General features: G+C 37.9%; 1 protein-coding gene across 4 annotated transcripts in view; it reads left to right on the top strand.

The window, feature by feature from the left end:
- GRM8 (glutamate metabotropic receptor 8) overlaps positions 1-16,366 on the top strand; it is a 540,632-nt gene extending 524,266 nt beyond the window's left edge. For 3 of the 4 annotated variants that reach the window (XM_081957711.1, XM_081957712.1, XM_081957714.1), the window contains one exon: positions 15,808-16,366. In XM_081957711.1, the coding sequence (XP_081813837.1) occupies positions 15,808-15,857 (50 nt within the window). In that variant the 3' untranslated portion in view covers positions 15,858-16,366. Of the gene's footprint in view, positions 1-2,289; positions 2,348-15,807 lie in introns of all 4 variants that reach the window. The other variant, XM_081957713.1, reaches the window with a different exon arrangement.
- The last annotated feature ends 1,096 nt before the right edge of the window (positions 16,367-17,462 follow it).

Genomic DNA, 17,462 nt, shown 5'->3' with positions numbered 1-17,462 from the left:
CCACTAGAGTCGGGAACAACTAGGACATATGTGTGAGGGGAACCTTTACCTTTACAATGAACAGTAAAAACAACCAATCCTCATATGTAAGACCTTTGCAGGCCTGTAAAGCAAAGGAAAGCTGAAGTAAGATCATTAGCACAGTTATGGTTTCACTTAGCAGCCACTTTGTTTAGTGAATGAATTGCCTGTTGCTAAATGAGAACTCTATGTACTATCCATATAAATAACTATAGCACCCATATAAATATATTGCCATATTGTTAAAGGTTATATTATTAATATATCTAATAATGGAAATTTGAAATTAATACTGTATCCAGATAAATATCCATTCACTTTTTAAAGTTTCTGATAACCTTCAGTCTATTATCTTCCAAATAGTTCTTCTTTCATCTTATCAGATTTAAGGGATGCCATGGATAAAACTAGGTGTAGAGAGAGATTTCACGTTGGTTTGATTTTCCTAGTGACAAAGAGAAGCTTTTATAAAGTAAAAGGATTTATCAATTGGGTAAAGGCAATTCTACTTATAATATATTACCATGGTGTGCATGGAATCATTTGATATGCAAATCAAAAGCCTTGTCTACAATTTACATGGGAATGATAACATTCAATTTACAAATCAGAAGATTTTTATACTGATAATTGACTAGAAATTGGATATAGCAAATCGAGTTTGATAGCTTTAAAAGAATAACTTGCTTATATTATTCATCTTCATTTACATATTTATTATACCAGCAACCATGCAAATACAAAAAAGGAATATAGGACGTTGCCCTTGAATTTTGACACATCTCTAAATAATGTTTTCCTGTAGTCTAATGATTGCATCAAATGGCAGCATGTTGTCATGGCATGTTATACTAAATTTATGCTCCTGTTATTTGTTTATATATTGCTATATAATTAGAAGGGAAATAGATTTTAGCAAAGTTGACAAACCCAAGGAAAAAATGAATTTCCTTATTAATACAGAAATCTCAATTTTGTGTTTTCCTTGCTCATACTAGAAGTTTTTGCAACATGTTTATTGAAACCATTCCAGGATGTAGAGACAATTTTCATTTAGTCTGTTAAAAGATTTTGAACCAGAAATTATAGATTACCGTATTTTGGGGAGTATAAAACATACCTTTCCCCCCCCCTAAAAGAAAGTGAAAATTTGGGTGCTTCTTATACACTGAATGTAGCCCCACCCACCCACCGGTCCCCATCCGTTGGCCTCTGCCTCCCAGCAATTTACCTCCTTACGGCAAACGGATAAAATGGGCTTGCGGAGGTGACAATAGGCTATGGCAACCCCTGCAGCCTGAAACAGCTGATCATCAGAAGGCTCGTGCTTAAAATGAAATTGAAAGTGAAACTGGCTGTTTGCTGCAAGGATGCAAATTGCTGGGAAGCAGAGGCAGATTTTTTTTCTTCTAATCAGGTTAAGCTGAAACAGACTGTTTGCTGCAATTAGGTAAGTCAGTAACTATAAATGCCTATAGAATGTTCAAATGATTAGACTTATTTTTTAAAGACTGCTTTATTATTGTTCTAGACAACTTAACAAAATGAAGAAGCTTTTAAAAATAAATGCTTTATCTGCAGAGACCCGGTGCTATTGTATCTTCTTTTAAATACCAGAGAACAATGTATACTTCCAGAAAGCCACACCAATTTTAGCGGCATCTGTACAAGTATAGTCTGAAATGTAACCAAACAAACAGTGTATATCTTCTGTACTGTTTGCTGTTTGCTGGAAAGAGGCAAATTGCTGGGAGGCAGATTTTCCCCCCTTGTTTTCCTCCCCAAAAGCTAGGTGTGTCTTATACTTTGGAGCATCTTATACTCCAAAAAATACGTTATGTGAATATTTGTTCCATTTCTTGGACTTTGTGTCAAGTCTGAGTTCTTACAACTGTCTTAACTTCCAAAAGTGATAAAACATACATTAAAAAAAATACCAATAGCAGGGTCTCTTCAACATACTTCCTCCAAGTTATTGAGCTGTCTTGATCAAATGGTGGCACTCAGAATTTTCACCACATTTTCAACAGATAGCCTTCTTTTTCCCCCCAAATAGTTTGTGGAAACTTTTTAGACATACAGTTACCATGGAATGTCTTTGAAATCATTTTAAAAACTATCTATAATAGTACCTAGATTACTTTAAAGAAAATATTCCTTATTGCTAACAGTTAGTGACCCTTAGCTCTTAAATTACTTTCCCAGTCACAGTTATGACACATTAATTTTAGTACAAGGACATCATTTCAGAATATGTCTCTGTTGCAGAGAAAAGAAGCAAGGCCTGATCCTGAAGCATACTATTTCACTGAGACTTCACTTACAAGTATGTAGCTTGTAATTTACTTGAACCAATAACAACAATAACAATCACAAGATATATTTCCTCAATAGAGTATGCTTTGAAATTAGTTTTAAGACTCTTAACTTTTCTTCCACAAAATAATTATTCAGGATTAAGGATTAAATTGTCTCCAGTCTTCTTTCCTATTACTTTATACATCTATAATGACTATATTATATAACTATTGTTATTGTCATTTTTCAGGGTGCTGCCCTAGAATATCAACCAGCTCTGATCACATATAACATACAACTGTAAGGCATGACTATATCAATTAGCTGTGGCTGACAATGAGCCAATTCAGGGGTGGGCTTCAAAAATTTAAGCAGCGGGTTCGCTATCTGGTTGCTGGGTATATGTGGCCATGGTAGACATGGTCTAGTCGGCCTCCTGCACCAAGGCGGGGCCCCCATTTTAGCCTGCCCCAGGCTCCAAAGGCTTTCCTAGAGCCTCTGGGAGGCAAAAACTGCCTCCCTCGGACTCGGGAGGTCCTCTGGAGGCTGAAAACAGGCCTGTTCCTGTTTTCCAGGAGGCCCATTTTCCCACTCCCCAAACCTACGCACAAGCTCTGCACTTACGTCACATCCAAAATGGACCAAGTGGAAACTCCCGGGAGGGTAGGGAGGGACAGGGTGGGAGGGGCCAGCTGGGGTCGAATTTGAGGTTCTCCGAACTGGTCATAATGTTAGCTACAGGTTCTCCTGAACCCAGGCAAACCTGTAGCAGCCCACCCATGAGCCAATTATGTCAGATCTTTCCTTATGGACATATTTTTGAAGTGTCTATGGGCTAGAAATTTACACTTGATGCCATTCTTCTTAGTATTAAGCCTATCATGATTCCAAGCATGGGATCAGTACTGTAATCAATATGCCATCAATAGTATATCTAAATATTCATATGTCTTCTAAAAGTTTTTAAAGCTGAACTGTGAAAGAGCAACTAGAGAAAGTTGTTGCCTTCATTCTCTATTTGTAATCATGGATGGGATATTGGTCTGGTCAATTAGAATATCATGCAAAAGTTCATTTATTTCAGTAATACAACTTAAAAGGTGAAACTAATATATGAGATAGACTCACCACATGCAAAGCAAGATAGTTCAAGCTGTGATTTGTCATAATTGTGATGATTATGGCTTATAGCTCATAAAAAACCCAAATCCACAATATCAGAAAATTAGAATATTGTGAAAAGGTGCACTATTCTAGGCTCAAAGTGTCCCACTCTAATCAGCTAATTAAGCCATAACACCTGCAAAGGGTTTCTGAGCCTTTAAATGGTCTCTCAGTCTGGTTCAGTAGGAATCACAATCATGGGAAAGACTGCTGACCTGACAGTTGGGCAGAAAACCATCATTGACACCCTCCATAAGGAGGGAAAGCCTCAAAAGGTAATTGCAAAAGAAGATGGATGTTCCCAAAGTGCTGTATTAAAGCACATTAATAAAAGGTTATGTGGAAGGGGAAAGTGTGGAAGAAAAAAGTACACAAGCAGCAGGGATGACCGCAGCCTGGAGAGGATTGGCAGAAAAAGGCCATTCAAAAGTGTTGGGACTTTCACAAGGAGTGGACTGAGGCTGGAGTCAGTGCATCAAGAGCTACCACACACAGACGGATTCTGGACATGGGCTTCAAACGTCATATTCCTCTTGTCAAGCCGCTCCTGAACAATAAACAACGTCAGAAGCATCTTACCTGGGCTAAAGAAAAACAAACCTGGTTTGTTGCTCAGTGGTCTAAAGTCCTCTTTTCTGATGAGAGCAACTTTTGCATCTCATTTGGAAACCAAGGACCCAGAGTATGGAGGAAGAACGGAGAGGCACACACTGCAAGATGCTTGAAGTCCAGTGTGAAGTTTCCACAGTCTGTGTTGATTTGGGGAGCCATGTCATCTGCTGGTGTTGGTCCACTGTGCTTCATTAAGTCCAGGGTCAACGCAGCCGTCTACCAGGAGATTTTGGAGAACTTCATGCTTCCTTCCACAGATGAGCTTTATGGGGATGCTCACTTCATTTTCCAGCAGGACTTGGCACCAGCCCACACTGCCAAAAGCACCAAAACCTGGTTCAATGACCGTGGGATTACTGTACTTGATTGGCCAGCAAACTCGCCTGACCTGAACCCCATAGAGAATCTATGGGGCATTGCCAAGAGAAAGATGAGAGATGTGAGACCGAACAATGCAGAAGAGCTGAAGGCCACTATTGAAGCATCCTGGTCTTCTATAACACATCAGCAGTGCCACGTCGCATTGAGGCAGTGCTGATAGCTTCCATGCCACGTCGCATTGAGGCAGTAATTGCTGCAAAAGGGGCCCAAACGAAGTACTGAGTACATATGCATGCTTATACTTTTCAGAGGTCCGATATTGTTCTATGTACAATCCTTGTTTTATTGATTGCATGTAATATTCTAATTTTCTGAGGTTGTGGATTTGGGGTTTTCATGAGCTGTACGCCATAATCATCACAATTATGACAAATCATGGCTTGAACTATCTTGCTTTGCATGTAATGAGTCTACCTCATACATTAGTTTCACCTTTTAAGTTGCATTACTGAAATAAATGAACTTTTGCACGATATTCTAATTTTTCGAGTTTCACCTGTATGGATAGTCAACTCTATATAAATGCATGTCATTATGTAAGGATATATATAATTCACTTTATCTAAACTAGTTATGCTTCCTCTTAGGAAAATAAGAAGGTATTTCTTTTAATACATGCCACTTATTGGAATTTTCGTTGTAAATGCTTGACAGAAATACAGAAACAGCAACTATTTAAGGAGTCAAAATCTATGTATTTCCACAGTTTTATTTAGATTTATTCAAAACTGGTCTTTAAAAGCCTGTTCCTTGGGTTTGTTATGCCAAATTTACAAGATCTATGCTTTCTGTGTGTATTTCATATTGCAACTCACAGGCTTGAAACTGAAATATTACCCCTTGGGGTTGTAAAATCCCAAAATTAGGAAGTTAATTATGGTAAATTGTGGGTGATACCTAAGAGAATATTAATGGAATCAAGACATAAGTGGAAATCTGAGAATACTGGTTATTTTGTTATTTTATTTTTAAATCCTAAAATGCGGTTCACAAGAATATAGATAAATTTTCTATGTAAATTCCACTGTCAATGTAGGCTTCTTATTCAGCTAAGGAGGCTGTTATAAGCATTTTTAACACCATGATATAGTTATGCTCCTGGTAGCCAAAAGTCATAAAATGTGTATTCCATAAATTGGAGGCTGTGGTATACCATGGCCAAAAGTATAAATTCTAGGATTAAAATAAGATTTTAATGTCCCCTGGGGGGGGGGGTGTGCCAAGGTCTATTCTGGAGAAGACCTTGCTTTGTAGAATTTAAATGAAGCTCTTTTACAGAATGGATGAAAACAGGAGCTTTTTGGAAAATACTAATTCAGCCTAGACTTTATGGAGAAAGTTAGAATGTAACTCTTCTTTTTAACATGTCGTTAGGCATGTATGTATGTATGTATGTATGTATGTATGTATGTAAATACAAAAGAAATACAAAGGAAATACAAATAGGTTTCTCCTTATAAACACATTCTATTTATAAAATGCATATATTCTTAAGGAAACAGTATCACACCATGTTGCATGAATTTCAGTTTTGATGAAATCGTGCCTATTAATAAGAATGTTTGTTATTGTATGTTTATAACTAATCTAACACTCATTTTCATTGGTGGTATTATTGTACCTTGCCTTCTTAGAGAAATAGAAGCAGGAGTAGGCTTCAAATATTTCGGCAACGGCTTCTCTGCCTGGTAGCTGGGTGGGTGTGGCCATAGTGGGTGGGGCCTAGTCACCTCCTGCACCATGGCGGTGTGTATATAATTTTTGCCTTCCCCAAGGTCCAGAGGCTTTCCTTGAGCCTCTGGGAGGGCAAAAATTGCAACCCCCAGGCTCCAGGGGTCTTCCAGGAGAGCTGTTTTTTTCCTCTCCTGGAGCCTCTGCACAGGCCCTGAACTTAAATTCAAAATGGCCCAGAACCGGCTATAATATTAGCTACAGTTTCTTCTGAACCCGGGTGAACCTGAAGCAGCCCACCCCTGAATAGAAGCTACTAAAGTTGGGATTGTTTCCTCAGACCTTATGGATGGGGAATTCTGGAAATTGAAATCCACCTATATTTAAATCACCAAACTTGAGAGACGGTGACTTAAAAGCTTAAAGCTACCGATTCCTCCTTCCCTTCTTCTCGTCTCCCTTATAACTCAAATTGGTATCTAAATCAGATTGTTTCACCCTGTTGCACTGCAGAGATGCATGAAATTTGTGTTCGGTTCATAAGTTATGGGTTTGATTGCTTCTTGCCAGATTTAATGCATGTCTACAGAATTATTACATTTTTGTGTTTCTTTAGATGTTGCAGTGTAATTCTTGCCTTATAAAAAATACATTTGAAAATAAATATACTGAAATAGAAAGGCATGGGAAAGTATTGCAAATGAATGTAGAAATGAGATAGAACTGATTTCTGCATGAATCATTCTTGGCTGATTAATTGTATTTTTATGGCATTGTATCACTTTTTCTAGAAGCAGACCATGCCAATAAAATATAGCTGGTTTTCCACAATAAATGAAATAATGTTTGTTATTTTAAAGCCACTCTGCTATTATTATAATGTGGAATATTAATATTCCTAAATTTGATGAAGAGGAAAGTATTAAGAAGAGCCCCCATTTAGCAACAGATAGCAAATTTTAGTTTTACTAAATTATAGGTTATATCAAAAGAAATTGTTCATTTTCTTTGAGGATCTTCATTAAAGCACCTGGAGGGCTTGTAGTATGCAATTTTCTTTGAAATGTAAATGATTAAGCAAAGCCAGATAATTAAACAGAAATATCTTTAATCAATTGAAAGCATAAATCATATAATTTTCTGGAAGGAATAGGCATCAATCTTCTAGCCAGCATGCATCTAAGCTTTGGAGAGGCAGTCACATGTGATTTTGCTTCCTATAATGCAAAGAAATTGCAAATGTCAGTAAAATCTTCCCTATATATCATTTAGTCTAGTCAGTCCCCTAGCTCAACTTTTACATTAATTCACTGTTAAGAGTTATGTTATTCTCACTTTCCTCCCCTGCTCTGATAGAGAAAGAATATGGCACTTAATATTTATATTACATTGTGTGTGCCTGTGTTAAAAGCACTCTGCATATATTATCTCAACCGTTTTTATAAAGACCCAATTTCCTTTTCCAACACAAAACTGTTGACAAAATGACTAAATTAGTAGACCAGTGAAATGCTGTGGACATAATAGATTTCAGTCAGGCATTTTACAAAGCAGACCACAACCTACTTCTTGGTAAGGTAAAAAAAATCTGGGATAGACAGCATCATCACAAGTTGCAGGGCATAAGCAATACCATACGGTTCCTTCTTAGGTCAATATCTAATACCTTCATAAATGACTTAGATGAGGGAATGGAAGGGGAACTCATCAAATTTTCAGATGATACTAAGCTGGCAGGAATAGTCAACATCCCAAATGACAAGCTCAGGATCCAAAAAGATCTTAACAAACTTAAACAATGGGCCCTACCCAACAAAATGAAATTGAATGTGGAGAAAAGGAAGATTTTATACTTAGGCAAGAAAAAACAAGGTGCACTTAGGCAGGAAAAAAACAAAGGTACAAGTACATATTACAATACAATAGCAGAATTGGAAGGGATCTTGGAGGTCTTCTAGTCCAACCCCCTGCCTAGGCAGGAAACCCTATACCGTTTCAGATAAATCCAACATCTTCTTAAAGACTTCCAGTGTTGGGGCTTTCATAACTTCTGGAAGCAACTTGTTCCACTGATTAATTGTTCTAACTGTCAGGAAGTTTCTCCTCAGTGCTAAGTTGCTTCTCTCCTTGATTAGTTTCCACCCATTGCTTCTTGTTCTACCCTCAGGTGCCTTGGAAAATAGTTTGACTCCCTCTTCTTTGTGGCAACCCCTGAGATATTGGATCACTGCTATCATGTCTCCCCTAGTCATTCTTTCTATTAAACTAGACATACCCAGTTCCTGCAACCATTCTTCATATGTTTTAGTCTCCAGTCCCCTAATCATCTTTGTTGCTCTTCTCTGCACTCTTTCTAGAGTCTCCACATCTTTTTTTACATCGTGGCGACCAAAACTGAATGCAGTATTCCAAGTGTGGCCTTACCAAGGCATTATAAAGTTGTATTAACCCTTCATGTGATCTTGATTCTATCCCTCTGTTGATGCAGCCTAGAACTGTGTTGGCTTTTTTGGCAGCTGCTGCACACTGCTGGCTCATATTCGCTCAGATTAGGTGAAACCTGGCTCAAAAAACAGTAACTGTGAGAGGGACCTTGGATTCCTAGTGAATGATCACTTAAATATAAACCAACAAAGCTAATATAATCCCTGGTTGTACAAACAGAGGCATAGAATCAAAGTCATGTGAAGTATTAGTACTGGTTTATAAAACGTTAATAAGACCACACCTGGAATACTGCTAAGATGTTGAGACTTTGGAAAAAGTGCAAAGAAGATCAACTAAACTGATGAAGGCATAGAGACAAAAACATCTGAAGAGCGGTTGCAGGATTTGGGTTTGCCTAGTCTAGAGAAAAAAAGGTCTAGGGGTGACATGATAGTGTTCTAGTATTTGAGGGGCTGCCACAAAGAAAGACCAACTTATTTTCCAAAGCACCAAAGAGGGCAGGACAAGAAACAATGAATGGAAACTAATCAAGGAGAGAAGCAACCTGGAATTAAAGAGAAACTTCCTAAAAGTGAGGACAATTAACCAGTGGAACAGCTTTGCCTTCAGACATTGTGGGTGCTTTATCACTGGAGTTTTTTTAAGAAGAGGCAGGACATTACCATCTGAAATGGTAAAAGGTCTCCTGTTTGAGCAGGGATTGTCCTAGAAGACTTCCAAGGTTCTCTTCTCCTCTCCTTTCTTCTATTCCATTCTCTAATCAAAGGTGGGTTTCTACTGGTTTGCACCGGTTCGGGTGAACCGGTAGTGGTAATTTGGCTTGGTTGCAGAATCGGCAGCAGCCTAGGCTTGCTATACCCATGAACTGGTACCCTGGTCTCCACTGCTGCTGCCGGCATGTTTTTAAAAAAATTAGGTTTACATGGTCTTTGCCATTCGCATACGAATTTACACTGAACTGTGCACGCATGCACAGCTATCACAGGTAGGAACCCACCCCTGTCTCTCATCCATATGAAGTTATAACACATTAGAAAAGACTATCCTAGTGTGAGCAAATTTGTTATCTTTTCATTCTCTTCCGAGCTCATTGCTTAGCATAGAAGCTTTACAATGCATGCCTGTTTTGTAACTAAAAGAGCCTAGCAACAAGAGAAGACATTGTTCAATATCAATTTTATGTATCTGTTCCTTTTGAATTAGGAAAAAAGGAAGGAAGGAAGGAGGAAGGAAAACCTAGCGGTCTATAATGTACCAGTGTTAAAAATTGGTCCCTAGAATATAATTACCATCTTAATTGTGAGTCAGATCACAGTTAATGACAGCAATTTGAAATGCTTGAATAGCAAAAAGGGGAAACAAAGAAGCAAAAACGACACCAATAAAACCACTCTAAATGTCTAGGAATGTATCCATAAGGTCACCAGAAGTCAAGACTGACTTGAGGGCACCCAAATATCTAGGATTTCCCTGGAGAACCCTCATATCTGTTTTGGGACATGAGGCTGAAAGTATCTGGAAGCTTTATTTATAACAGTTGGACTGCTAATTTGTGTATGATTATATATAATCATACACAAATATCATTATCTAAATTTTGGAAGAAATGCCCTGGTTGTCAGTTGTTTCTTGGCTCAATTCAGAGTGTTGGCCACATGTTAGGACCTCTGTACAATATACTATGCAGTTTGAATACCTAAATACTCCTTGCTGCAAAGTTGGGTGGTAAATAAAATCTGAAATTGTAGCTTTATAGGGCAGACCACTATTTCTTTGGGTCCATTTATTAGGAATCCAGAGTTGATCTCCTGTGACATTTCCAAAGATGTTCATAGAGTTTCTATTGAGTTGCCATTGGATCCCACTTATTTTTTTTCCAATGAAGATTCAAAACATTCCTTTTAGTTAGTCATTTCAATTGCAGCTATGCTGCAAAATCTTTTTCTCATTTTCTTAGCAGCAGGAACAATGAGCTCCATGGAATACATAGAAATCATTGTTGTTACTCTATTGTTATTTTAAAGATTGGCTTCTTCTTTTCACGGTTTAGTAATTTCATCGCTTGTTTTTGAATTGTTATGCACTGCCTCCGTAATTTTCAGCACAAAGGAAGTATAGAAATACCAATAAATAAATAAATTTAGGCTTGTAATGTCACTATAGCTTTTTTTTTTTTTTTTACTTTAGCTTGGAGTTCAATACAGTTGGCCCAAACTGCCAGGATATCTTCCAGCACATTGTTTTAAGATCAATTGAATCTACTTCCTACTATTAACTAACTGTTTCTTTCATATTGATATTTTCATGATATTGTATTCCTATCTCCTAATGGAAAAACTCTAATAATATTTGCTATGGGATGATTGTTGGCTGCAGATCATCTATAAGATTAGAATTGTGGTTGCTGTTTTTCAAGGTCAACTCATGCATACATTTATCAGGGAATAGTTTATTAGTCATATTTATTACTAATATTGTAGTGCTTCTAATATGAGGATAAACAGAGATTATTCTAATATTTTCTGTCCTACTTTGTTACACTACTCTAGAAAGTGGAAGGCAATGTTAAGTTAAATTGCAAGTTCCAAAATACTGGTATATATATTTTTTTCAATAATAGATTTAAAGCAATGTTTCTGTGGTTGGATCAAATTCTGACCTTCCACATCAAAATTTGTTACAACAAATTTATCTATATGACTTTTTAAAGGACACATTGTAAACTGGCATATATTCAGCAAGTAGATTTTCCTAATCGTTGTTTATTTGTTCATATTATCAATTCACCGACTTTTCTACCCATCCAACCCATTAGCCTTTTCTCTTTTGATATCATCTCTTTGAGTATAATATCCGACCTGCTGATATTGTGCAACTAAAATGTATGTTTTATACATTTTATATTTTCCTTGCAAACTAAACTGGTATAGAGTGAATATTCAAGGTACAATTATTGAGATGCACATGACATGGGAGCAAAACCTTACTTTAAAATGGGTGCCACTTCCAAAAACCAACTTTTCATTAATATAGGGCAATCTCAGAACATACAGTAATATCTTCAAGTGCTCTGCCATAGAAAACAATTGGAAAGCGGGCCATAAAAATAACAAAGGTGCATACTGACTACTATCAACCACCCAACTCCCAGATATTTGATAAAAACAATACTTTTTTTCATAGTAATTAAAATATTTTAATGCCTTTCTGCAGTTAAACGTGCCTACCTTACAAACAACCACAGAAATGAAGCCAGCAAAGAAATAAACAACATTAGTGGATTCACTATAATCTCACCTAAGAACAGGATAAAAACAGCACAAATCTTCTTTTCTGCCATAATTGTTAGCAATTTTGCCTTTGCAGTCTAAAACCTCATCAGGATAGCCATACCTGTAAAGTGCATGTACGCTGCATAGCACACAGCTTTTTTTTCATTTGAAAACAAAATAATAAACAATAAAGATCCCTCAAGAGCTAGATTAGATTAGAGCACAAGTGCTTCATTGCCCAAGAGAAAGAATTTAAAGAAAACAGTAAGCTTGCTTGCATGGCAAATGGCAGGTCCCCCCCCCCCACTCCCACCTCCCCCAAAATGCTCAAAGTTGTTTTCAATCTGTAAACTTGGGCTCAAATGATGCTTCATCCTTTCATCTCCTTCATCTTTTCAGTTAATTGAATGAATGGCAGACGGTACAGAACCAGGGTTTGCTGTTCTGTGGCTTTAAAACACTTTTTATAGAGCCAAGGTGGTGCAGTAGTTAGAGTACAGTACGGCAGGCTACTTCAGCTGACTCCTAGCTGCAGTTCAGCAGTTCAAATCTCACCAGGCTCAAGATTGATTCAGCCTTCCATCCTTCCGAGGTGGCTAAAATGAGGACCCAGATAATTGGGGGGCAATAGGCTGACTCTATAAACTGCTTAGAGAGGGCTGTAAAAGCACTATGAAAGTGGTATATAAGTCTAAGTGCTATTGTTATTTTTACTCTTTGAAACCTAAGCATCACATAGTGATACATACATCTCATGCATTTGTTGGACCTCAGGAACGGAGGATTATCTACATCTTGAAGAGGCACTCAGCTAAAATCAAATGAAAAAGACCAAAATAACAAAGACCGTTTAGTTTACCAGATCAGATAAAATTGAGACTTCTGAGAGACTCACCACCAATTTTGTGGTACCCGTTGCTTTTGCTAATGTTATGGTCATTTGTATGATGCTCATTGATATGGATAGAAAGACATTTTGTGCAGGTTGTAGGGTTCATCCTCCAAGGTCTGTGTTTTTCTCATAGAAATAGAATATTGTTCTGATCTAGGCTTCCCAAGAACATGAAGCAAACTTCTGGTCCTTAATCCAGCAAAGTGTTTCAAAGAAGGATTTACAGTCACAGACCTTATCTGGCTTGGAAGGCTGATAGGCCGATATCTGCAAAACTTGGCAAGGAGTCTCGGAGAGTCACAAACCAATTAAGCGAACTACCCAAATTGTCTCTTGCAATTTCCCCTCCCCTTTCACTCCTTTTTTATTTCCTCTGGGGGGGGGCAATTTACTCTCCGCCTTACTCCCAAGTTGACTCCTGTTCTTTTGCTGTTCCCTTCATCTGGCAATTCTACGCATGCGCACACTGGGAACAGGCTCCAGCTGTTCATCTGCCTCACTGAACTGACTCTGAAGACAGCTGATAACTGGCATATGGCTCTGGCTCCCTCTCTGCTTCTGACACAGAGCCTTCATCAGAGCTTTCCCCAGACTCCAGGACTGGCCCATGATTCTCCCCAACCTCCTCACTGTCCGAATCTGCTTCCAACTCCACTGGCGGGCCACAACAAATATATTCTCTAAATAGTTAATGCAGATTGTTAACACACAAAAGGTGTGTCACAATCGTTACTGCATAAACTGTTGGCATTCAGCCAAATTAATTTGGTTAGCAACCAGACTTGGGATGAACATTTTAAGCAACAACCCAAGGGCCAGTCCCTATAAAAGAACTTGGGTTGGTATTCAGATACAGCTCTGATTTAATCCCACCAGAAAAAAAACTTGTAGCTATCTTTTATCTCAAATCAAAGTTGGGTGTAATTTGTGTTTCTTGATCCTGTTGTTGCATCATCATAGATTTGGTATCAATGAAGAACTCCTTCCATTATACCATTCTTCTGCTTATGCATTGAAATCGCAATTGTAAAAGCATATTTGCATAAAAGCATACTCTACTTAAGCTCTCTGTCAGTTGGGGAGAAATATTCCCATACATATTTCTTTAATCCTTTTATAATATCTGTGAAAATTGCAATGGTTCAGAAGACATACACAACTTAATGCAGGCAATCCTAATAATTGCAACTGGGACATGAATTTCTATTGCTGAACAATATGCTTGCAAAATGCAATGCTTAGTGACTGTAGTTCAGGCAGTTCCCGGTTACCATCATTAAGGTCATTAAGTGAGGACCTCATAAAATCACATCTTCTGACTTCTTTTTTTTTTATTGTCCAAATTTTATTGATTTTAAAAATTTTACAGGGAAAAAGGGGTTAAAAGGTTATAGAACATTTTGACAGCTACATCGTGCGGGGGGGGGGGAGAAGCCCCCCCAGGTCTCACAACTTTTACCAAAAAAAATAGAAAATTATCAACATTTACATACATCTTAGCAGTTTTAAATTTAACACAAAATCATCAGTATGTTTCAATCATTTTGCTTTTTATCACTTCCATAAAGGTACATTGTAACAACATTTGCAATAATGTTTCAAATCACTTTTGTGATCTGAGTCTTCTAGTTGACACATCCTCCACATCTTCTGACTTCTTGTCAACTTCCTCATCAACCAATCTTCCTTGTGAGAAGCCAGCAAGAAAGCTTGCAAATAGTGGTCATGTGATCTTGGTATGCTGTGACAGTTGAAAATCTGGGTTTGTTGCCGACCATTAAGATTATAGTCATGTGACTGTTGGAGGAACTTCACTGATAAGACATAAATACCATTCATTAAACACTATCATAGGTCTGAATGGTAGCTGAATAAGTAGTTGTTAAACAAGGGTCACCTGTATACATATTCGCATGAATGTTTCATTATTTAAAATTATTACAGAATTGTTCTTTAGAAATGGAAAGAATGCATACTTTAATCTTCTCCACCAAGCAGGGCGCATGCCTACTTTTAGTTCAGAGTTAACCTTACACAGAATGAGCAACATCCAGTGGCAAAAATTAATGTTGAACAGTGGGCCAGAGTGCACCATCTGGGCTCTAATTTCAACATAATTACGATACCCTTGGCAAATCAGCTGTCTTAATCTAATCTACAATGCAATTTAATTATTTTAATCTACAATACAATTAAAGCCTATTTTTTTTTTCATGGTTAGCCACTCGAGAGAGGAACACATGATTCTCTAAAAAGATTTTTCTTGCTCCAGGACCTACACATTCAAAGTCTGTCCCTTCACAGCTATTACTTTTACCAGCCAGGATATAATCCCAAGAGTTACTTCAGTTTTTTAACCTTTTCTCACACATTCCCATTCACAGGGGCCATTTACTTCAATGGATTAAAAGAAAATGAGGGGGGGGGGAACAGAAATATTGACAGGGGAGTCACCAAGGAAAAGATTGGGGTTTATGTCTCTGGGTTTAAGAACAATCTGCTCGTAGCATGAATACATCATAGAATTGCATGCATATGAATGGATCAGATGGTGCTAATGAATCTTATCAAATGCTTGGGAGTTGGATTCTGAATTTTTTTTTTTCCCACCAGGCTAGGTAACATCTTTAGTGGATGATGATGTTACCTAGGCTGGTAATGAAAAATTCAGAAACCAGCCCACGAAGCCCAGAGAACAAATTCCACCCTCTTCCTACACCTGAGCTAGAGATATTCACCACTATTGCAAATCTATCAAATTTACAGAGCATCAATAGCAGCTGTAAGAGTAATGTAAAATAAACCCTTTCAATTATTCAGTGATTGACCTAATTCTGCATTGGGGCAACATCTCCATGCCTATTAATATGATTAGCTGTATTTAATTACAAATATTTTTTTCAAGTTGTCCCAGTATCTCAAATCAGCCCAGATAATTTCTAAGAATATTAAGCTGCTTCAATACAGGTCCCTCCCTCTCTTTCCCTAACCATAATTTAAAAATTCCTTTATTCAATTAGCTGATTTGGATTTGTTTTTCCTTTGCAGCTTCCTCCACCAAGACGACCTACGTCAGCTATAGCAATCATGCAAACTGAATGGTGAAACCAATCATACCTGAAGACTCACAATATGTGAACTGAAGAACAACGTTGACCATCACATCATGAGAATTCAGCCTCTGAAATGTCTCTAGAAAACAGACTAAGCTGTAAAAGGACAAAGATTGACCATGTGGCCATAGCAGGAGGCATGGGTGGGTTGGGGGGGAAATGGCCCAGAATTATATATTATGATTGCCTGTCAAATGTCTGAACTGTTTACTCATGAAAAAAGGTGAATCACAAAAGGAAAACAAAATGTTAGCTTGTGAAAAAAAAATCTGTTGAAATAAAACCATGTCTGATGTTATACTTGTAAGTACTTTTTTGTGATTGTGAGAAACTCCATTCCTGTTCCACACTTGTTCAACTTGTATAAGAAGATGAAGTTTGTTTCTTGTGATGGCTGACTGAACTGAAACCCTGCGTTGTGCTAATGATAAATGCAATGGTTGACGCATGCACATTTTTATACTAAATAATTTATTTCTATTAATAAAGGAATGTTTTGCAAATGTTGAGACTTGTTTCGTTGCCATTTTGAGGGATGTGCTGAAATGAGGGCTTTTATTCTGGACAAGCAATAAAAATTATGTTGCACACCAAGAACCTTAACTTAAGACAGGGGTATCAAACTCAAGGCTCGTGTGCTGGATCTGGGCCAGAGGTGGGTTGCTACCAGTTCACACCAGTTCCGGCAAACTGGTAGTGGAAATTGGGTAGTGGAAGGCGTGTGCAAAGTGAACTGGCAGTAACGCTGATCTGGATCACGGGGTACTTAAATCTGGACCATGGGGCTGACCTAGAAATAACAAAAGACTGGCCCATGGTGCCTTTGGTGGCCAAAACAGGGCATGGGGGATGTATGCCCCCGTACCCCATTTTCAGCCTCTGCAGCACTGTAGCACTCTGCAAGAGGCCATCCAGGCTGAAAATGGGGTGCAGGAAGCTGTGTGTGCCTCCCTATGCCTCGCTTTGGCTGGCAGGATGCTGCAGGAGGCATTCGTTCCATTACCACCACCCCCGCCGGCCCGCGAAGGAGATCTACAATGCTGATTCAGCCCTCAGAGAAATCCAGTTTGACACCCCTGACAGAGATTGGGAAAATGTTATTTTAGGCACACTATGGATAATAATGATAGAATATCTGTATCAGGCAGGCCCATTTGATTTCATATTGCAGATTCAAAGTTCACAGAGGGCATGATTCAATTCAGATTTGTGTTTTCACATTTGTGGCCAAACCGATTTAATTTCTGCCACTTTAAGATTTGATTTGGAAAAAAAAAAAGTTTTATCTATAGGCTTTCCTGTAATAGGGAAATATAAAAAAAGCATGACCTTTTTTTTTTGCAGAATAGGATGAAAATAGCATGGCTGATAGACTTTTTCAGAGAACATTAACTGTGCTAAAGTTCAAGTTCACAGCAATATATTTTTGAAATATTCCCCTGTGCCTATTTTAAGGCAGAGACAGCGGATTGAGGAACAGACAGCATAGCAGCCTGCTCATTGCTCAGAGTTCACTGACCTTAAAGTGTCTTTTTACTGCAACTTAAAAATGATAAAAAAAAACATCAAAAAGTATTTGAGAAGTCAGAG

This window comes from Natrix helvetica (genome assembly GCF_964273705.1).
Source record: "Natrix helvetica genome assembly, chromosome: 6".
Lineage (NCBI taxonomy): Eukaryota > Metazoa > Chordata > Lepidosauria > Squamata > Natricidae > Natrix > Natrix helvetica.
Note: the sequence above shows the minus strand (reverse complement) of the source record. Positions and strands in the feature narration are given on the sequence as shown.